The 24418-nt window shown below is 54.9% G+C and overlaps 1 protein-coding gene across 4 annotated transcripts in view; it reads right to left on the bottom strand.

The window, feature by feature from the left end:
- The window catches only part of SHTN1 (shootin 1), a 105492-nt gene that overhangs the window by 37593 nt on the left and 43481 nt on the right, over window positions 1-24418 (bottom strand). For all 4 annotated transcript variants that reach the window (XM_073556565.1, XM_073556564.1, XM_073556566.1 and 1 more), the window contains exons 5-10: window positions 20599-20749; window positions 19646-19743; window positions 17356-17437; window positions 5333-5427; window positions 1821-1967; window positions 875-1028 (exon numbers count right to left, since the gene is read on the bottom strand). In XM_073556565.1, the coding sequence (XP_073412666.1) occupies window positions 875-1028; window positions 1821-1967; window positions 5333-5427; window positions 17356-17437; window positions 19646-19743; window positions 20599-20749 (727 nt within the window). The remainder of the gene's footprint in view (window positions 1-874; window positions 1029-1820; window positions 1968-5332; window positions 5428-17355; window positions 17438-19645; window positions 19744-20598; window positions 20750-24418) is intronic.

Raw genomic sequence — 24418 nt, 5'->3', positions numbered from 1 at the left:
CCACCCTGGTCCATACAATCCCCATCAATACAACCCCCCAGGTCCATACAATCACCCTGGTCCATACATCCCCCCCTGGTTCATACAACCCCCCCCACTCCCAGTCCATACAAACCCCCTGGTCCATACATCCCTACATCCCCCCCACTCCCGGTCCATATAAACCCCCTCGTCCATACATCCCCCCCACTCCCGGTCCATACAAACCCCCTGGTCCATACATCCCCCCACTCCCGATCCATATAAACCCCCTGGTCCATACATCCCCACCACTCCCGGTCCATACAAACCCCCTGGTCCATACATCCCCCCCACTCCCGGTCCATATAAACCCCCTGGTCCATACATCCCCCCCACTCCCGGTCCATATAAACCCCCTGGTCCATACATCCCCCCCACTCCCGGTCCATATAAACCCCCTGGTCCATACATCCCCACCACTCCCGGTCCATACAAACCACCTGGTCCATACACCCCCCCACTCCCAGTCCAATACAACTCCCCCGGTCCGTACAACCCCCCATCCTGGTCCATACACCCCCGGTCCATATAGCTCCCCTGGTCCATACAACCCGCCAACAACCCCCCCGGTCCATTCATCCCCGGTCCATACAACCCCCTCAAATCCATACAACCTAGGTCGACATGCCCCAACCTGCTGCGAGAGCAACAAACCATGAAACGCACCACAGCCCCACGAGACACCTCACCGATTGACAAAAACCACTTTGACCGGCCGAGTGCCGGACCCCACGTGACACCCCTCCCCCACACAAGCACTCCCTTCACCCGACCCCATCCTCCACAGCAAGAGCGACAGCCAGCTCACAGTAATGCCCCAGTAATAATCTCCCGCACATAGCCGTCCACGCACCACAGTGCTTCAGGTCCTTCACCGCAGTCTCGGCGCTCTGCACCCGGCACTCCAGATCCTTTTTCTCCTCCTCCAGGATCTCCAGCTGCTTCTTCAGGCTCTGCGCCTCTTTCCGCAGCTTTGCCTCCTGGAGCTGCTCCTCCAGCTCCTTCACCTGTCAGAAACCTGAGATGTGACTCCTGAAATTATCTGTGCTGCTTGGGACTGCACTCCAACCACTACAATAAAACTCATGTATGGAGTGCGCTGTCACTGTGTGGCAAGCACTGTATGGAATGCACTGTAAGGAGAACACTGTCTCTGCATGGAGTGCTCTGTATATAGCATGCTGTCACTGTATGGAGTGCACTGTATGGAGCGCACTGTCACTGTATGGCAAGAACTGTCACTACGTGGAGCGCACTATCACTGTATGGAGTGCACTGTATGGAGCACACTGTCACTGGATGGAGTGCTCTCTATATAGCACGCTGTCACTGTATGGAGTGCAGTGTATCGAGCACACTGTCACTGTATGGCAAGCACTGTCACTGCATGGAGTGCACTGTCACTGTATGAGCTCACTGTCACTGTATGGAGTGCACTGTATGGAGCACACTGTCACTGTATGGCAAGAACTGTCACTACGTGGAGCACAATATCACTGTATGGAGTGCACTGTATGGAGTGCTCTCTATATAGCACGCTGTCACTGTATGGAGTGTACTGTATTGAGCGCACTGTCACTGTATGGCAAGCACTGTCACTGCATGGAGTGCACTGTATAGAGTGCGCTGTCACTGTATGGAGAGCACTGTATGGAGCGCACCTGTCACTGTATGGAGCGCACTGTCACTGTATGGCGAGCACGGTCACTGTATGTCGAGCACTGTCTGGAGCGCACTGTCACTGTATGGCGAGTACTGTCACTGTATGGAGAGCACTCTGACGCGTACAAAGCCGTTACCTTCAGCTGATGCCGGATCTCCGCCTCTTCCAGTGAATGGGTTAATCTTGCGTTCTCATCGAGAGCTTTTAGTAACTGCTGGTCGGGAGTGATGCTCTGCAGCAGGAGGCAGCTCTGTCTCTTCAAGGAACTCTGCTCAATATACATCTAGAGATAAGCGGGGAAAAAAAAAAAAAAAAAAAAACCGCAGAAGGAGATCAACCCCAACATCCACCATGAGACAGCCCTGCTCACACAGCAGAGAGTTCGTTACAACAGCAGCAGCTCTCACCATGTAAGCGTTATATAGAAAGACATATATAGAATGATCATAAATCCACCCGCCAGGTGTCTGCCCTGTACCTCCTGTGCCAGCAATGTCAGTGCCCAGTCACCTCATTATTACACATCCGCCCACTCTCACAAGTCAGGTGTCTGCCCCGTACCTCCTGTGTCAGAAATGTCAGTTCCCAGTCACCTCATTAATACACATCCGCCCACCCTTACAAGTCAGGTGTCTGCCCCGTACATCCTGTGCCAGAAATATCAGTGCCTAGTCACCTCATTATTACAAATACACCCACCCTCACAAGCCAGGTGTCTGCCCCGTACCTCCTGTGCCAGAAATGTTAGTGCCCAGTCACCTCATTATTACACATCCGCCCACTCTCACAAGTCAGGTGTCTGCCCCGTACATCCTGTGCCAGAAATGTCAGTGCCCAGTCACCTCATTATTATACATCCGCCCACCCTCACAAACCAGGTGTCTGCCCCGTACATCCTGTGCCAGAAATGTCAGTGCCCAGTCACCTCATTATTACACATCCGCCCACCCTCACACGTCGAAATGTCAGTGCCCAGTCACCTCATTATTACACATCCACCCACCCTCACAAGTCAGGTGTCTGCCCCGTACATCCTGTGCCAGTAATGTCAGTGCCCAGTCACCTCATTATTATACATCCGCCCACCCTCACAAGCCAGGTGTCTGCCCTGTACATCCAGTTCCAGAAATGTCAGTGCCCAGTCACCTCATTATTACACATCCGCCCACCCTCACACGTCAGGTGTCTGCCCTGTACATCCTGTGCCAGAAATGTCAGTGCCCAGTCACCTCATTATTACACATCCACCCACCCTCACAAGGCAGGTGTCTGCCCCGTACATCCTGTGCCAGAAATGTCAGTGCCCAGTCACCTCATTATTACACATCCGCCCACCCTCACAAGCCAGGTGTCTGCCCTGTACATCCTGTGCCAGAAATGTCAGTGCCCAGTCACCTCATTATTACACATCCACCCACCCTCACAAGGCAGGTGTCTACCCCGTACATCCTGTGCCAGAAATGTCAGTGCCCAGTCACCTCATTATTACACATCCGCCCACCCTCACAAGTCAGGTGTCTGCACCGTACATCCTGTGCCAGAAATGTCAGTGCCCAGTAACCTCATTATTACACATCCGCCCACCCTCACACGTCGAAATGTCAGTGCCCAGTCACCTCATTATTACACATCCGCCCACCCTCACAAGTCAGGTGTCTGCCCCGTACATCCTGTGCCAGAAATGTCAGTACCCAGTCACCTCATTATTACACATCCGCCCACCCTCACACGTCGAAATGTCAGTGCCCAGTCACCTCATTATTACACATCCACCCACCCTCACAAGTCAGGTGTCTGCCCCGTACATCCTGTGCCAGTAATGTCAGTGCCCAGTCACCTCATTATTATACATCCGCCCACCCTCACAAGCCAGGTGTCTGCCCTGTACATCCAGTTCCAGAAATGTCAGTGCCCAGTCACCTCATTATTACACATCCGCCCACCCTCACACGTCAGGTGTCTGCCCTGTACATCCTGTGCCAGAAATGTCAGTGCCCAGTCACCTCATTATTACACATCCACCCACCCTCACACGTCGAAATGTCAGTGCCCAGTCACCTCATTATTACACATCCACCCACCCTCACAAGTCAGGTGTCTGCCCCGTACATCCTGTGCCAGTAATGTCAGTGCCCAGCCACCTCATTATTATACATCCGCCCACCCTCACAAGCCAGGTGTCTGCCCTGTACATCCAGTGCCAGAAATGTCAGTGCTCAGTCACCTCATTATTACACATCCGCCCACCCTCACACGTCAGGTGTCTGCCCTGTACATCCTGTGCCAGAAATGTCAGTTCCCAGTCACCTCATTATTACACATCCACCCGCCCTCACAAGTCAGGTGTCTGCCCCGTACCTCCTTTGCCAGCAATGTCAGTGCCCAGTCACCTCATTATTACACATCCGCCCACCCTCACAAGCCAGGTGTCTGCCCCGTACATCCTGTGCCAGAAATGTCAGTGCCCAGTCACCTCATTATTACACATCCGCCCACACTCACAAGCCAGGTGTCTGCCCTGTACATCCTGTGCCAGAAATGTCAGTGCCCAGTCACCTCATTATTACTCATCCACCCACCCTCACAAGGCAGGTGTCTGCCCCGTACATCCTGTGCCAGAAATGTCAGTGCCCAGTCACCTCATTATTACACATCCGCCCACCCTCACAAGTCAGGTGTCTGCCCCGTACATCCTGTGCCAGAAATGTCAGTGCCCAGTCACCTCATTATTATACATCCGCCCACCCTCACAAGCCAAGTGTCTGCCCCGTACCTCCTGTGCCAGAAATGTCAGTGCCCAGTCACCTCATTATTATATATCCGCCCACCCTCACAAGCCAGGTGTCTGCCCCGTACATCCTGTGCCAGAAATGTCAGTGCCCAGTCACCTCATTAGTACACATCCGCCCACCCTCACAAGTTACACATCCGCCCACCCTCACAAGCCAGGTGTCTGCACCGTACATCCTGTGCCAGAAATGTCAGTGCCCAGTCACCTCATTATTACACATCCGCCCACCCTCACAAGTCAGGTGTCTGCCCCGTACATCCTGTGCCAGAAATGTCAGTGCCCAGTCACCTCATTATTATACATCCGCCCACCCTCCCAAGCCAAGTGTCTGCCCCGTACCTCCTGTGCCAGAAATGTCAGTGCCCAGTCACCTCATTATTATATATCCGCCCACCCTCACAAGCCAGGTGTCTGCCCCGTACATCCTGTGCCAGAAATGTCAGTGCCCAGTCACCTCATTATTACACATCCGCCCACCCTCACAAGTTACACATCCGCCCACCCTCACAAGCCAGGTGTCTGCACCGTACATCCTGTGCCAGAAATGTCAGTGCCCAGTCACCTCATTATTACACATCCGCCCACCCTCACAAGCCAGGTGTCTGCCCCGTACATCCCGTGCCAGAAATGTCAGTGCCCAGTCACCTCATTATTACACTTCAGCCTGCCCTCACCCGCCCGGTTTCCGCCCGTACCTCCTGTGCCAATATTATGTATTAGCGCCAGTCACCTCATTATTACACATTGGCCTGCCCTCACCCGTCTGCCCCGTACATCCTGTGTCAGAAGGGTCAGTGCCCAGTCACCTCATTATTACACATCGGCCTGCCCTCACCCGCCAGGTGTCTGCCCCGTACCTCCTGAGCGAGCGACTCTGCTTTTGCCCGGAGATCCTTCTCCATCTCCAGGCTGCTCTGCAGTTCTTCATATTCTTCTACAGCCAAGACGGAAACTGCAAATGGAGAGTTTAATAGTTGTAAGTGGCACCAAGATCAAACAGATCCAAGATGCCTGGAGGAGTGAGGCAAGCAGGAGAAGACAGGAGGATGGAGAGTGCACTCCACACATTTGATCCCCCATGCTGCACTCTGGATCCCACCGTGCGGCACCACACACTGGATCTCCCCATGCTGCACGCACTCCACACACACTGAATCTCCCCATGCTGCATGCACTCCACACACACTGGATCCCCCATGCTGCATGCACTCCACACACACTGGATCCCCCCACTGTGCTCCACTCCACACACACTGGATCCCCCCACTGTGCTCCACTCCACACACACTGGATCCCCCCACTGTGCTCCACTCCACACACACTGGATCCCCCCACTGTGCTCCACTCCACACACACTGGATCCCCCCACTGTGCTCCACTCCACACACACTGGATCCCCCCACTGTGCTCCACTCCACACACACTGGATCCCCCCACTGTGCTCCACTCCACACACACTGGATCCCCCCACTGTGCTCCACTCCACACACACTGGATCCCCCCACTGTGCTCCACTCCACACACACTGGATCCCCCCACTGTGCTCCAATCCACACACACTGGATCCCCCCACTGTGCTCCACTCCACACACACTGGATTCCCCCCTCCGTGCTGCATTTCACACATTGGATCACCCCCATGCTGCACTCCACACACACTGGATCCTCGCGTGCTGCACTCCACTCACACACACACTGGATCCCATATGCTGCACTCCACTCACACACTCACACTGGATCCTCCCGTGCGACCAGGGCTGTGGAGTCGGTAAGCCAAACCTGCGACTCCGACTCCCACATATATTGCTTATATTTAAGTGAAAAATTTATTGTACAATGTGAACATCAGACACTTAATCATTTCTATGATCCAATAATCAAGACATTTAGATAGAACAGAATATATATTTATTGGAATACAACTTTAGAACACAAAAAACTGTAATAAATTGTAAATATGTAATACACTATGTAATATCGATTACATATATACGGTACAGACCAAAGTTTGGACACACCTTCTCATTCAAAGAGTTTTCTTTATTTTCATGACTATGAAAATTGTAGATTCACTCTGAAGGCATCAAAACTGTGAATTGCCACATGTGGGATTATATAATTAAGTGTGAAACAACTGAAAATATGTCTTATATTCTAGATTCTTCTTTGCCACTGCACTTGGGGACACTTTCAAAGTTTTCCCAATTTTTCGGTCTGACTGACCTTCATTTCATAAAGTAATGATGGCCACTCGTTTTTCTTTACTCAGCTGCTTTTTTCTTGTCATAATACAAATTCTAACAGTCTATTCAGTAGGACTATCGGCTGTGCATCCACCAGACTTCTGCACAACACAACTGATGGTCCCAACCTCATTTATAAGGCAAGAAATCCCACTTATTAAACCTGACAGGGCACACCTGTGAAGTGAAAACCATTTCCGGTGACTACCTCTTGAAGCTCATCAAGAAAATGGCAAGAGTGTGCAAAGCAGTAATCAAAGCAAAAGGTGGCTACTGTGAAGAACCTAGAATAGAAGACATATTTTCAGTTGTTTCACACTTGTTAATGATATAATTCCACATGCAGTAATTCATAGTTTTGATGCCTTCAGACTGAATCTACAATTTTCATAGTCATGAAAATAAAGAAAACGCTTTGATTGAGAAGGTGTGTCCAAACTTTTGGTCTGTCCTGTGTGTGTGTATATATATATATATATATATATATATATATATATATATATATATATATATATATATATATATATAAATATATAATATACACATACTCACTATGACTTATCTCGGCTAAGATAAAGCCTAGATCCTCAGGCTACATTCACACTATGGGCGTAGCCAGGATCAAACCTAGGGGGGGGGGGGGGGGGGCAGAACCTCATACTGCACACCTCAGCTGCTGCAGAACCTCATACTGCAGACCCCTACACTTGAAAATAAAGCCTGCACCTTAAGAAGTTGTGGTGATGAATGCAGTCCATTTATTCCAACTATCAATTGATGTTGATGTGTTACTGGAGACGAGCAATGCCTGTCCTGGGCGTCCTTTTGGGCAGCTATGAGGTGTACACACACTGGATCCTCCCATGCTGCACTACACACACACTGGATCCTCCCATGCTGCACTACACACACACTGGATCCTCCCATGCTGCACTACACACACACACTGGATCCTCCCGTGCTGCACTACACACACACACTGGATCCTCCCGTGCTGCACTACACACACACTGGATCCTCCCGTGCTGCACTACACACACACTGGATCCTCCCGTGCTGCACTACACACACACACACACACTGGATCCTCCCGTGCTGCACCACACACACACACACTGGATCCTCCCGTGCTGCACCACACACTGGATCCTCCCATGCTGCACTACACACACTGGATCCTCCGGTGCTGCACTATACACACACACTGGATCCTCCCATGCTGCACTACACACACACACTGGATCCTCCCGTGCTGCACTACACACACACACACTGGATCCTCCCATGCTGCACTACACACACACACACACACACACACACTGGATCCTCCCATGCTGCACTACACACACACACTGGATCCTCCCATGCTGCACTACACACACACACTGGATCCTCCCATGCTGTACTATACACACACACACACACACTGGATCCTCCCATACTGCACTACACACACACTGGATCCTCCCGTGCTGCACTACACACACACTGGATCCTCCCGTGCTGCACTACACACACACACTGGATCCTACCATGCTGCACTACACACACACTGGATCCTCCCAAGCTGCATTACACACACACTGGATCCTCCCGTGTTGCACTACACACACACTGGATCCTCCCGTGCTGCACTACACACACACTGGATCCTACCATGCTGCACTACACACACACTGGATCCTCCCAAGCTGCACTACACACACACAGGATCCTCCCGTGCTGCACTATACACACACACACTGGATCCTCCCATGCTGCACTACATAAACACACACTGGATCCTACAGTGCTGCACTACACACACACACTGGTCCATGACTGCTGCTGCTGAAGGTCTAGTGTCACTGTGGGGGATCAGTGGACAGAGGCTGGGAGCGCAGACTTTGTTATACCGAACTACACAGCGGCCACAGCAACTGGTGACCAAAAACCAGGGGAGACAGAGCGATTGTGAGACACAAGGCAGGCACCGAGGACCGAGAACAAACCGCAGGCACCGAGGACCGAGAACAAACCGCAGGCACCGAGGAACGAGAACAAACCGCAGGCACCGAGGAACGAGAACAAACCGCAGGCACCGAGGACCGAGAACAAACCGCAGGCACCGAGGACCGAGAACAAACCGCAGGCACCGAGGACCGAAAACAAACCGCAGGTACCGAGAACAAACCGCAGGCACCGAGGACCGAAAGCAAACCGCAGGGACCGAGAACAAACCGCAGGCACCGAGAACCGAGAACAAACCGCAGGCACCGAGGACCGAGAACAAACCGCAGGCACCGAGGACCGAGAACAAACCGCAGGCACCGAGAACAAACCGCAGGCACCGAGAACAAACCGCAGGCACCGAGAACAAACCGCAGGCACCGAGAACAAACCGCAGGCACCGAGAACAAACCGCAGGCACCGAGAACAAACCGCAGGCACCGAGAACAAACCGCAGGCACCGAGAACAAACCGCAGGCACCGAGAACAAACCGCAGGCACCGAGAACAAACCGCAGGCACCGAGAACAAACCGCAGGCACCGAGAACAAACCGCAGGCACCGAGAACAAACCGCAGGCACCGAGGACCGAGAACAAACCGCAGGCACCGAGGACCGAGAACAAACCGCAGGCACCGAGGACCGAAAACAAACCGCAGGCACCGAGGACCGAGAACAAACCGCAGGCACCGAGGACCGAGAACAAACCGCAGGCACCGAGGACCGAGAACAAACCGCAGGCACCGAGAACAAACCGCAGGCACCGAGAACAAACCGCAGGCACCGAGAACAAACCGCAGGCACCGAGAACAAACCGCAGGCACCGAGAACAAACCGCAGGCACCGAGAACAAACCGCAGGCACCGAGAACAAACCGCAGGCACCGAAAACAAACCGCAGGCACCGAAAACAAACCGCAGGCACCGAAAACAAACCGCAGGCACCGAAAACAAACCGCAGGCACCGAGGACCGAAAACAAACCGCAGGCACCGAGGACCGAAAACAAACCGCAGGCACCGAGGACCGAAAACAAACCGCAGGCACCGAGGACCGAAAACAAACCGCAGGCACCGAGGACCGAGAACAAACCGCAGGCACCGAGGACCGAGAACAAACCGCAGGCACCGAGGACCGAGAACAAACCGCAGGCACCGAGGACCGAAAACAAACCGCAGGCACCGAGGACCGAAAACAAACCGCAGGCACCGAGGACCGAAAACAAACCGCAGGCACCGAGGACCGAAAACAAACCGCAGGCACCGAGGACCGAGAACAAACCGCAGGGACCGAGAACAAACCGCAGGCACCGAGGACCGAGAACAAACCGCAGGCACCGAGGACCGAGACCAAACCGCAGGCACCGAGGACCGAGAACAAACCGCAGGCACCGAGGACCGAGAACAAACCGCAGGCACCGAGGACCGAGAACAAACCGCAGGCACCGAGGACCGAGAACAAACCGCAGGCACCGAGGACCGAGAACAAACCGCAGGCACCGAGGACCGAGAACAAACCGCAGGCACCGAGGACCGAGAACAAACCGCAGGCACCGAGAACAAACCGCAGGCACCGAGAACAAACCGCAGGCACCGAGGACCGAGAACAAACCGCAGGCACCGAGGACCGAAAGCAAACCGCAGGGACCGAGAACAAACCGCAGGGACCGAGAACAAACCGCAGGCACCGAGAACAAACCGCAGGCACCGAGAACAAACCGCAGGCACCGAGGACCGAGAACAAACCGCAGGCACCGAGGACCGAGAACAAACCGCAGGCACCGAGGACCGAGAACAAACCGCAGGCACCGAGAACAAACCGCAGGCACCGAGAACAAACCGCAGGCACCGAGAACAAACCGCAGGCACCGAGAACAAACCGCAGGCACCGAGAACAAACCGCAGGCACCGAGGACCGAAAACAAACCGCAGGCACCGAGGACCGAAAACAAACCGCAGGCACCGAGGACCGAAAACAAACCGCAGGCACCGAGGACCGAGAACAAACCGCAGGCACCGAGGACCGAGAACAAACCGCAGGCACCGAGAACAAACCGCAGGCACCGAGAACAAACCGCAGGCACCGAGAACAAACCGCAGGCACCGAGAACAAACCGCAGGCACCGAGGACCGAGAACAAACCGCAGGCACCGAGGACCGAGAACAAACCGCAGGCACCGAGGACCGAGAACAAACCGCAGGCACCGAGGACCGAGAACAAACCGCAGGCACCGAGAACAAACCGCAGGCACCGAGAACAAACCGCAGGCACCGAGGACCGAGAACAAACCGCAGGCACCGAGGACCGAAAACAAACCGCAGGCACCGAGGACCGAAAACAAACCGCAGGCACCGAGGACCGAAAACAAACCGCAGGCACCGAGGACCGAAAACAAACCGCAGGCACCGAGGACCGAAAACAAACCGCAGGCACCGAGGACCGAAAACAAACCGCAGGCACCGAGGACCGAAAACAAACCGCAGGCACCGAGGACCGAGAACAAACCGCAGGCACCGAGGACCGAGAACAAACCGCAGGCACCGAGAACAAACCGCAGGCACCGAGAACAAACCGCAGGCACCGAGAACAAACCGCAGGCACCGAGGACCGAGAACAAACCGCAGGCACCGAGGACCGAAAACAAACCGCAGGCACCGAGAACAAACCGCAGGCACCGAGAACAAACCGCAGGCACCGAGAACAAACCGCAGGCACCGAGAACAAACCGCAGGCACCGAGAACAAACCGCAGGCACCGAGAACAAACCGCAGGCACCGAGAACAAACCGCAGGCACCGAGAACAAACCGCAGGCACCGAGAACAAACCGCAGGCACCGAGAACAAACCGCAGGCACCGAGAACAAACCGCAGGCACCGAGGACCGAGAACAAACCGCAGGCACCGAGGACCGAGAACAAACCGCAGGCACCGAGGACCGAAAACAAACCGCAGGCACCGAGGACCGAAAACAAACCGCAGGCACCGAGGACCGAGAACAAACCGCAGGCACCGAGGACCGAGAACAAACCGCAGGCACCGAGGACCGAGAACAAACCGCAGGCACCGAGGACCGAGAACAAACCGCAGGCACCGAGGACCGAGAACAAACCGCAGGCACCGAGAACAAACCGCAGGCACCGAGGACCGAGAACAAACCGCAGGTACCGAGAACAAACCGCAGGCACCGAGGACCGAGAACAAACCGCAGGCACCGAGGACCGAAAACAAACCGCAGGGACCGAGAACAAACCGCAGGCACCGAGGACCGAGAACAAACCGCAGGCACCGAGGACCGAGAACAAACCGCAGGCACCGAGGACCGAGAACAAACCGCAGGCACCGAGGACCGAGAACAAACCGCAGGTACCGAGAACAAACCGCAGGCACCGAGGACCGAGAACAAACCGCAGGCACCGAGGACCGAAAACAAACCGCAGGTACCGAGAACAAACCGCAGGCACCGAGGACCGAGAACAAACCGCAGGCACCGAGGACCGAAAACAAACCGCAGGGACCGAGAACAAACCGCAGGCACCGAGGACCGAGAACAAACCGCAGGCACCGAGGACCGAGAACAAACCGCAGGCACCGAGGACCGAAAACAAACCGCAGGCACCGAGAACAAACCGCAGGCACCGAGGACCGAGAACAAACCGCAGGCACCGAGGACCGAGAACAAACCGCAGGCACCGAGGACCGAGAACAAACCGCAGGCACCGAGGACCGAGAACAAACCGCAGGCACCGAGGACCGAGAACAAACCGCAGGCACCGAGGACCGAGAACAAACCGCAAGCACCGAGAACAAACCGCAGGCACCGAGAACAAACCGCAGGCACCGAGAACAAACCGCAGGCACCGAGAACAAACCGCAGGCACCGAGAACAAACCGCAGGCACCGAGGACCGAGAACAAACCGCAGGCACCGAGGACCGAGAACAAACCGCAGGCACCGAGGACCGAGAACAAACCGCAGGCACCGAGGACCGAGAACAAACCGCAGGCACCGAGGACCGAGAACAAACCGCAGGCACCGAGGACCGAGAACAAACCGCAAGCACCGAGAACAAACCGCAGGCACCGAGAACAAACCGCAGGCACCGAGAACAAACCGCAGGCACCGAGGACCGAGAACAAACCGCAGGCACCGAGGACCGAAAACAAACCGCAGGCACCGAGGACCGAAAACAAACCGCAGGCACCGAGGACCGAAAACAAACCGCAGGCACCGAGGACCGAGAACAAACCGCAGGCACCGAGAACAAACCGCAGGCACCGAGGACCGAAAACAAACCGCAGGTACCGAGAACAAACCGCAGGTACCGAGAACAAACCGCAGGCACCGAGAACAAACCGCAGGCACCGAGAACAAACCGCAGGCACCGAGAACAAACCGCAGGCACCGAGAACAAACCGCAGGCACCGAGAACAAACCGCAGGCACCGAGAACAAACCGCAGGCACCGAGAACAAACCGCAGGCACCGAGAACAAACCGCAGGCACCGAGAACAAACCGCAGGCACCGAGAACAAACCGCAGGCACCGAGAACAAACCGCAGGCACCGAGAACAAACCGCAGGCACCGAGGACCGAGAACAATCCGCAGGCACCGAGGACCGAGAACAATCCGCAGGCACCGAGGACCGAGAACAATCCGCAGGCACCGAGGACCGAGAACAAACCGCAGGCACCGAGGACCGAGAACAAACCGCAGGCACCGAGGACCGAGAACAAACCGCAGGCACCGAGGACCGAGAACAAACCGCAGGCACCGAGGACCGAGAACAAACCGCAGGCACCGAGGACAAACCGCAGGCACCGAGGACCGAGAACCGAGAACAAACCGCAGGCACCGAGGACCGAGAACAAACCACAGGCACCGAGGACCGAAAACAAACCGCAGGCACCGAGGACCGAGAACAAACCGCAGGCACCGAGGACCGAGAACAAACCGCAGGCACCGAGGACCGAGAACAAACCGCAGGCACCGAGGACAAACCGCAGGCACCGAGGACCGAGAACCGAGAACAAACCACAGGCACCGAGGACCGAGAACAAACCACAGGCACCGAGGACCGAAAACAAACCGCAGGCACCGAGGACCGAGAACAAACCGCAGGCACCGAGGACCGAGAACAAACCGCAGGCACCGAGGACCGAGAACAAACCGCAGGCACCGAGGACCGAGAACAAACCACAGGCACCAAGGACAAACCGCAGGCACCAAGGACCGAGAACAAACCGCAGGCACCGAGGACCGAAAACAAACCGCAGGCACCGAGGACCGAGAATGAACCAGAAGCACCGAGGACCGAGAATGAACCAGAAGCACCGAGGACCGAGAACGACACAAGGGCACGGAAAGATCCGCAGGGGAGTGATGGAAATCGCACTGGACCACAATTTTCACGCCCGTCTAGGGATCGGAGGTCACTGCTCGCTCACTTTGGTTTTGGTAATTTTGTTTTATTGAAGTGAAAATAGTAAAAATACAAGAATCGTCCGTCCGTGCAGAGTCCGTGAGATACGAACTTTCTCTCTACACAATGTGGACGCGCCCAGGAAGAAGAGGCGCCGGGCCCCGACACTGCGGGTATTCCACCTGTAATGGGACAAGGGCCCCGGCTCTGACACCAGGAAAGAAGATTTAGGGCTGAGAACAAGGTGATGACTGCGAGGATCAGCTCCGAACAGCAGGAGGATCAAGGCAGAGAAAGTGGCCGCCCCTCCCCCGGCAGCAGCAGCGAGAACGACGCTAATGAGAGGCGGCGCCACTCGTCCTGACATTCAGCGGCTCGTTAGTTTAAACGCTACAATTAGTGTAAGATTCTAATCCCATTAACTGATGAAGCAAACAGAGCGTCCCCCACCGGCCCGCAGCGCGCGCCCCCGCACGGTGATTACAATCAGGACGCCGCGCTCGCTGCGCTGAATACACCCTAATTACTAATCAGAGGGAAGAGGCAGCGAGGCCAGATGTGGAGAGAGAGAGCAGAGACGTCCACGACCGACCCCAGCACCCCGAGACGTCCCCGACCGACCCCCAGCTCCCCGAGACGTCCCTGACCGACCCCCAGCGCCCCGAGACATCCCTGCCCGACTTCCTGTGCCCAGAGACGTCCCCGACCGACCCCCAGCACCCCTAAACGTCCCTGCCTGACCTCCTGCGCCCAGAGATGTCCACAACAGATTCCCAGCGCCCCGAGACATCCCTGACCGACCCCCAGTGCCCAGAGACGTCCACGACCGACCACCAGCGCCCCGAGATGTCCACAGCAGACCCCCGAGCCCCGAGACATCCACAACAGACCCCCGAGACGTCACTGCCCGACCTCCGGTGCCCAGAGACGTCCACGACCGACTACCAGCGCCCCGAGACGTCCACAGCAGACCTCCGAGATGTCACTGCCCGACCTCCGGTGCCCAGAGACGTCCACGACCGACCACCAGACCCCCGAGACATCAACAACAGACCCCCGCGCCCCGAGCCATCCCTGCCTGACCTCCTGTGCCCAGAGACGTCCACAACAGACTACCGCGCCCTGAGACATCCCCGACAGACACCCCGCGACGTCCCTGCCCGACCCCACCCCCCGCCGACACCTCCCTGCCCGAAACCCTGAGCCCCAAGACATCCACAACTGAGCCCGCGTGCACCGAGACACCCGCAACCGTCTCCTGAGCCTCAAGACGACCCCGATGGACCACCACGCCTCGAGACAAACCTGACTGTGCCCCGAGACATCCCAGACTGACCCCCGCACTCTGAAACTTCTCCGATGTACCACCACACCTCAAGAAAACCCAGACCATGCCCTGAGACTTCCCAGAACAACCCCCGCGCTCTGAGGTGTCTCTGATGGACCACCGGATATCAAGACAACCCCAACTGTGCCCCGAGACGTCCCAGACCGACTCCCACACCCCAAGAAGTCCCACAACATTCCCCACCCTGCAGCTAACATTTCATAGCTCCAATACTAATCAGTATTAAAAATGATAAAAAACATCTAGGATACGACACAGCTCACCTCCACCGCTCCACATACCGCACTCCCCATAGATAAGAATATGGCACAGCTCACCTCCACCGCTCCACATACCACACTCCCCATAGATAAGAATATGGCACAGTTCACCTACACCACTACACATACCATACTCCCCATAGATAAGAATATGGCACAGGTCACCTCCACCGCTCCACATACCGTACTCCCCATAGATAAGAATATGGCACAGGTTACCTCCACCGCTCCACATACCGTACTCCCCATAGATAAGAATATGGCACAGCTCACCTCCACCGCACTCCCCATAGATAAGAATATGGCACAGCTCACCTCCACCGCGCTCCACATACCGCACTCCCCACAGATAATATGGCACCGCTCACCTCCACCACTCCACATACCGCACTCCCCATAGATAAGAATATGGCAAAGCTCACCTCCACCACTACACATACCGCACTCCCCATACATAATATGGCACAGCTCACCTCCACCACTACACATACCGCATTCCCCATAGATAATATGGCACATCTCACCTCCACCGCGCTCCACATACCGCCCTCCCCATAGATAAGAATATGGCACAGCTCACCTCCACCGATCCACATACCGCACTCCCCATAGATAAGAATATGGCACAGCTCACCTCCACCACTACACATACCGCACTCCCCATAGATAAGAATATGGCACCGCTCACCTCCGCCGCACTCCACATACCGCACTCTCCATAGATAAGAATATGGCACAGCTCACCTCCACCGCTCCACATACCGCACTCCCCATAGATAAGAATATGGCACAGCTCACCTCCACCACTACACATACCGCACTCCCCATAGATAAGAATATGGCACCGCTCACCTCCACCGCGCTCCACATACTGCACTCCCCATAGATAAGAATATGGCACAGCTCACCTCCACCGCACTCCCCATAGATAATAATATGGCACAGCTCACCTCCACCACTACATACCGCACTCCCCATAGATAATATGGCACAGCTCACCTCCACCGCTCCACATACCACACTCCCCATAGATAAGAATATGGCACAGCTCACCTCCACCGCTCCATGTACCGCACTCCCCATAGATAATATGGCACAGCTCACCTCCACCGCTCCACGTACCGCACTACCCATAGATAATATAGCACAGCTCACCTCCACCGTTCCACATACCACACTCCCCATAGATAAGAATATGGCACAGCTCACATCCACTGTTCAACATACCGCACTCCCCATAGATAATATGGAACCGCTCACCTCCACCACTCCACATACCGCACCCCCCCATAGATAATATGGCACAGCTCACCTCCACCACTCCACATACTGCACTCGCCATATATAAGAATATGGCACACCTCACCTCCACCGCTCCACTTACCGCACTCCCCATAAATAATAAGGCACTGCTCACCTCCACCACTCCACATACCGCCCTCCCCATAGATAAGAATATGGCACAGCTCACCTCCACCGCTCCACATACCGCACTCCCCATAGATAATATGGCACAGCTCACCTCCACCGCTACACATAACGCACTCCCCATAGATAATATGGCACAGCTCACCTCCACCGCTACACATAACGCACTCCCCATAGATAAGCTGGTGTCACTCACCTCGGTTGTACTTCTCTAGGAGTTTTCTCTGGTCGAACGTTTCCTTATTCAGAGTGATGTTTTCTTTTCTTGTGGAGTTCACCTGATGAACAATAAAAAGGAAGATTCACACAAAGCGCTGTGTAATTGAGCGCGGGGAGGTCGGCAGATACTGATTATGGGGGGACGGGCGGTCCTCGGATACTGATTATGGGGCAGACAGGGGGTCCTCGTATACTGATTATGGGGGAACGGGCGGTCCTCGGATACTGATTATGGTGGTGACGGGCGGTCCTCGTATACTGATTATTGAGGAGACGGGCGGTCCTCGGATACTGATTATGGTGGTGACGAGCGGTCCTCGGATACTGATTATGGGGGAGACGGGCGGTCCTCGGATACTGATTATGGGGGAGACGGGCGGTCCTCGGATACTGATTATGGGGGAGACGGGCGGTCCTCGGATACTGATTATGGGGGAGACGGGCGGTCCTCGGATACTGATTATGGGGGAGACGGGCGGTCCTCGGATACGGATTATGGTGGTGACGGGCGGTTCCCGGATACTGATTATGGGGTGCCGGGCGGTCCTCGGATACTGATTATGGTGCTGATGGGTGGTCCTCGGATACTGATTATGGGGGAGAGGGGCGGTCCTCGGATACTGATTATGGGGGGATGGGCGGTCCTCGGATACTGATTATGGTGGTGACGGGCGGTTCCCGGATACTGATTATGGGGGGACAGGTGGTCCTCGGATACGGATTATGGTGGTGACGGGCGGTTCCCGGATACTGATTATGGGGGGACAGGCGGTCCTCGGATACTGTTTATGGTGGTGACGGGCGGTTCCCGGATACTGATTATGGGGGGACGGGCGGTCCTCGGATACTGATTATGGTGCTGATGGGTGGTCCTCGGATACTGATTATGAGGGAGATGGGCGGTCCTCGGATACTGATTATGGGGGAGATGGGCGGTCCTCGGATACTGATTATGGTGGTGACGGGCGATTCCCGGATACTGATTATGGAGGAGATGGGCGGTCCTCGGATACTGATTATGGTGCTGATAGGCGGTCCTCGGATACTGATTATGGTGGTGACGGGCGGTTCCCGGATACTGATTATGGGGGGACAGGCGGTCCTCGGATACTGATTATGGGGAGACGGGCGGTCCTCGGATACTGATTATGGTGGTGACGGGCGGTTCCCGGATACTGATTATGGGGGGACGGGCGGTCCTCGGATACTGATTATGGGGGAGATGGGCGGTCCTCAGATACTGATTATGGTGGTGACGGGCGATTCCCGGATACTGATTATGGAGGAGATGGGCGGTCCTCGGATACTGATTATGGTGCTGATAGGCGGTCCTCGGATACTGATTATGGTGGTGACGGGCGGTTCCCGGATACTGATTATGGGGGGACAGGCGGTCCTCGGATACTGATTATGGGGAGACGGGCGGTCCTCGGATACTGATTATGGTGGTGACGGGCGGTTCCCGGATACTGATTATGGGGGGACGGGCGGTCCTCGGATACTGATTATGGTGGTGACGGGCGGTTCCCGGATACTGATTATGGGGGGACAGGCGGTCCTCGGATACTGATTATGGGGAGACGGGCGGTCCTCGGATACTGATTATGGTGGTGACGGGCGGTTCCCGGATACTGATTATGGGGGGACGGGCGGTCCTCGGATACTGATTATGGGGGAGATGGGCGGTCCTCAGATACTGATTATGGTGGTGACGGGCGATTCCCGGATACTGATTATGGAGGAGATGGGCGGTCCTCGGATACTGATTATGGTGCTGATAGGCGGTCCTCGGATACTGATTATGGTGGTGACGGGCGGTTCCCGGATACTGATTATGGGGGGACAGGCGGTCCTCGGATACTGATTATGGGGAGACGGGCGGTCCTCGGATACTGATTATGGTGGTGACGGGCGGTTCCCGGATACTGATTATGGGGGGACGGGCGGTCCTCGGATACTGATTATGGTGGTGACGGGCGGTTCCCGGATACTGATTATGGGGGGACGGGCGGTCCTCGGATACTGATTATGGTGGTGACGGGCGGTTCCCGGATACTGATTATGGGGGGACGGGCGGTCCTCGGATACTGATGATTTGCATTGTAATTTATGACATTTACAGACTATTAACCCTTCTCTCGCTGGAAGCTTCTTGCTCGGTCGCCGCCTCCATCATCCAGCGCTTCTCCTCAGTGTTGTGTATATAACTTTATCTCGGGGCAGCGACTCCCAGGCTCATTACACCCCACATACAGTGCTGTACTCACCTCTTCCATGAGATCCACCAGTTTGGAGCGGATCTCCTCCAGATCTCGGGATATCGTCGTCTTCTCGTCCTCAACATTAAGGATCTGATCCTGAAGATCTGAGAGGAGAATAGTATATCGGGGTCATCAGAGGGGCCGCTAAAGGGCAGGAGGGGTCCGCTGACCGCACTGTATATTACAGCCCGGGGTCTGCTGATAGCCCTCTGTCCAGCCCCCTCCTGCCTTATAGTGACCGCTGACCGCCCTGTATATTACACCCCGGCGTCTGCTGATAGCCCTCTGTCCAGCCCCCTCCTGCCTTATAGTGACGGCTGACCGCCCTGTATATTACAGCCCGGGGTCTGCTGATAGCCCTCTGTCCAGCCCCCCCCTGCCTTATAGTAACTGCTAAATCGCCCTGTATATAACACCCCGGGGTCCGCTGACCGCCCCAGACCAGCCCCCCTCCTGCCTTATAGTGACCGCTAACCGCCCTGTATATTACACCCCGGGGTCTTCTGATAGCCCTCTGTCCAGCCCCCCTCCTGCCTTATAGTGACCGCTGACCGCCCTGTATATTACACCCCGGCGTCTGCTGATAGCCCTCTGTCCAGCCCCCTCCTGCCTTATAGTGACGGCTGACCGCCCTGTATATTACAGCCCGGGGTCTGCTGATAGCCCTCTGTCCAGCCCCCCCCTGCCTTATAGTAACTGCTAAATCGCCCTGTATATAACACCCCGGGGTCCGCTGACCGCCCCAGACCAGCCCCCCTCCTGCCTTATAGTGACCGCTAACCGCCCTGTATATTACACCCCGGGGTCTTCTGATAGCCCTCTGTCCAGCCCCCTCCTGCCTTATAGTGACCGCTGACCGCCCTGTATATTACACCCTGGCGTCTGCTGATAGCCCTCTGTCCAGCCCCCTCCTGCCATATAGTGACCGTTGGACCCCAGGTGTACGCCGATGCCTCTACCTTTCAGCTTGTGCTGACAGTCCAGGTTGGTGCAGCCTCCGTCTTCCTCGTGGTCGGGGTCCAGGCTGATCTCCTTGCTGATGGTTTCCGGCCCCAGCTTGGCCATGTACATCATGCTAATCCTCTTCAGGTTCTTGTTCTCTTTGTTTAACTATCAGAGGAGGAAACACAGAAGAAGCCATGAGACAAAGTGCGGCTGTGCGGGGTCAGCGACCACAAAGGGACCACTGTGCCCGGAGTGCAGAGGGACGGGGGACTCTTATCCTCCGGAGGTCTCCCCAATAAACCAGCTCTATGTATGGAGGTCGGCCCTGCAGTCCGTGTATTCCCCCCACCCCCCCGCTGGCCCAGAATCCCCCCACGAGTGGGAGACTGTCACATTCTCTTCTAGTGACGACGCTCCGTCCGCCCACGGCCTCCGAGTCTGAGGAGACATTGATCGGCCGCTGCTGTGGGCAGCGCAGGATATCGGGGGGTTAGCGGTATCAGGGAGTCAATTACTAATGAATGCACTCAGCGAGCGGCGGCGGTTACGCTCAGGCCTCGCTGACTTTTTGCTGCAGTGTGTGAGTGTACATGAATACAGACGTGGCGCCGCTGATGGTGAATATTGTGCAAGTGATCGGCCTACGGACACTCGCTGCGCGCAGCGCTTCTTCCCAGGAGGGCTCTGCACAGTACGAGGTGCGCCGTCACACCGTTGAGAATAACAGCGCCTCCACCATGAAACGCACGGCGTCGCTGATCAGACGGGGGACCGGCGCAGGGGTACTCCCATCACAGCTGTACACGTATCCCAGGCTGTACACGTGTCGTGCATAAGTATTCACACCTATTTACACCATGTTCCAAATTATTATGCAAACACTTTTTCTCTGATTTTCCCAAGTGGTCGGTGCCAATGACAGTCGGTCTAATAAAAGTCCTCGCCCGTCAGAGGGTACAGCGATGTGACTGAAGAAACCTCCCGGTGACAGCAGTATACCCTCCACAAGGCTCCAAATGATCGGGCCCAGCAGAATCTCTAAACATTTGATCTGTTGGAAAGAAGTGGAAATGCTCATTGGTGGAATGAGCAGCAAAAAAGCCATCTAGCTCCAAAACCTCCTAGCAGGCCAAGTGACACGTAACATGGGAACCCTTCTGTGAGGTCTCCTTCACAATTCTCACATCATCCATTGGCCAAGTGACACGTAACATGGGAACCCTTCTGTGAGGTCTGCTTCACAATTCTCGCATCATCCATTGGCCAAGTGACACGTAACATGGGAACCCTTCTGTGAGGTCTCCTTCACAATTCTCGCATCATCCATTGGCCAAGTGACACGTAACATGGGAACCCTTCTGTGAGGTCTCCTTCACAATTCTCGCATCATCCATTGGCCAAGTGACACGTAACATGGGAACCCTTCTGTGAGTTCTCCTTCACAATTCTCGCATCATCCATTGGCCAAGTGACACGTAACATGGGAACCCTTCTGTGAGGTCTCCTTCACAATTCTCGCATCATCCATTGGCCAAGTGACACGTAACATGGGAACCCTTCTGTGAGGTCTGCTTCACAATTCTCGCATCATCCATTGGCCAAGTGACACGTAACATGGGAACCCTTCTGTGAGGTCTCCTTCACAATTCTCGCATCATCCATTGGCCAAGTGACACGTAACATGGGAACCCTTCTGTGAGGTCTCCTTCACAATTCTCGCATCATCCATTGGCCAAGTGACACGTAACATGGGAACCCTTCTGTGAGGTCTCCTTCACAATTCTCGCATCATCCATTGGCCAAGTGACACGTAACATGGGAACCCTTCTGTGAGGTCTCCTTCACAATTCTCGCATCATCCATTGGCCAAGTGACACGTAACATGGGAACCCTTCTGTGAGGTCTCCTTCACAATTCTCGCATCATCCATTGGCCAAGTGACACGTAACATGGGAACCCTTCTGTGAGGTCTGCTTCACAATTCTCGCATCATCCATTGGCCAAGTGACACGTAACATGGGAACCCTTCTGTGAGGTCTCCTTCACAATTCTCGCATCATCCATTGGCCAAGTGACACGTAACATGGGAACCCTTCTGTGAGGTCTCCTTCACAATTCTCGCATCATCCATTGGCCAAGTGACACGTAACATGGGAACCCTTCTGTGAGGTCTCCTTCACAATTCTCGCATCATCCATTGGCCAAGTGACACGTAACATGGGAACCCTTCTGTGAGGTCTCCTTCACAATTCTCGCATCATCCATTGGCCAAGTGACACGCAACATGGGAACCCTTCTGTGAGGTCTCCTTCACAATTCTCGCATCATCCATTGGCCAAGTGACACGTAACATGGGAACCCTTCTGTGAGGTCTCCTTCACAATTCTCGCATCATCCATTGGCCAAGTGACACGTAACATGGGAACCCTTCTGTGAGGTCTCCTTCACAATTCTTGCATCATCCATTGGCCAAGTGACACGTAACATGGGAACCATTCTGTGAGGTCTCCTTCACAATTCTCGCATCATCCATTGGCCAAGTGACACGTAACATGGGAACCCTTCTGTGAGGTCTCCTTCACAATTCTCGCATCATCCATTGGCCAAGTGACACGTAACATGGGAACCCTTCTGTGAGGTCTCCTTCACAATTCTCGCATCATCCATTGACCAAGTGACACGTAACATGGGAACCATTCTGTGAGGTCTCCTTCACAATTCTCGCATCATCCATTGGCCAAGTGACACGTAACATGGGAACCCTTCTGAGGTCTCCTTCACAATTCTCGCATCATCCATTGGCCAAGTGACACGTAACATGGGAACCCTTCTGTGAGGTCTCCTTCACAATTCTCGCATCATCCATTGGCCAAGTGACACGTAACATGGGAACCCTTCTGTGAGGTCTCCTTCACAATTCTCGCATCATCCATTGGCCAAGTGACACGTAACATGGGAACCCTTCTGTGAGGTCTCCTTCACAATTCTCGCATCATCCATTGGCCAAGTGACACGTAACATGGGAACCCTTCTGTGAGGTCTCCTTCACAATTCTCGCACCATCCATTGGCCAAGTGACACGTAACATGGGAACCATTCTGTGAGGTCTCCTTCACAATTCTCGCATCATCCATTGGCCAAGTGACACGTAACATGGGAACCCTTCTGAGGTCTCCTTCACAATTCTCGCATCATCCATTGGCCAAGTGACACGTAACATGGGAACCATTCTGTGAGGTCTCCTTCACAATTCTCGCACCATCCATTGGCCAAGTGACACGTAACATGGGAGCCCTTCTGTGAGGTCTCCTTCACAATTCTCGCACCATCCATTGGCCAAGTGACACGTAACATGGGAACCCTTCTGTGAGGTCTCCTTCACAATTCTCGCATCATCCATTGGCCAAGTGACACGTAACATGGGAACCCTTCGTGAGGTCTCCTTCACAATTCTCGCATCATCCAGTGACCTTGTGAGTTTTTGGAGAGTTTCTGCTTGGATTTCTCTGCATGAAGTCAGACTAGCCTCCCAGAGCTGCTGTTCTGATGTGACCGGCCTCCCACCCTCATAGATCCTTGGCTTGATGATACTCCAAAGGTTCTCTATAGGGTTGAGGTCAGGGGAAGATGGTGGCCACACCATGCGTTCATATCCTTTTATGCCCATAGCGGCCAATGGCTCGGAGGGATTCTTTGCAGCATGAGATGGTGCGTGGTCATGCATGAAGAGGATTTTGCTCCTGAAGGCACGGTTCTGCTTTATATACCATGGAAGACAGTTGTCAGTCAGAAACTCTATATACTTTGCAGAGGTCATTTTCACACCTTCAGGAA

This window comes from Dendrobates tinctorius, unplaced genomic scaffold (genome assembly GCF_039654945.1).
Source record: "Dendrobates tinctorius isolate UK_male_01 unplaced genomic scaffold, ASM3965494v1 ptg000236l, whole genome shotgun sequence".
Lineage (NCBI taxonomy): Eukaryota > Metazoa > Chordata > Amphibia > Anura > Dendrobatidae > Dendrobates > Dendrobates tinctorius.
This window is presented reverse-complemented; position numbering and strand designations above follow the sequence as displayed.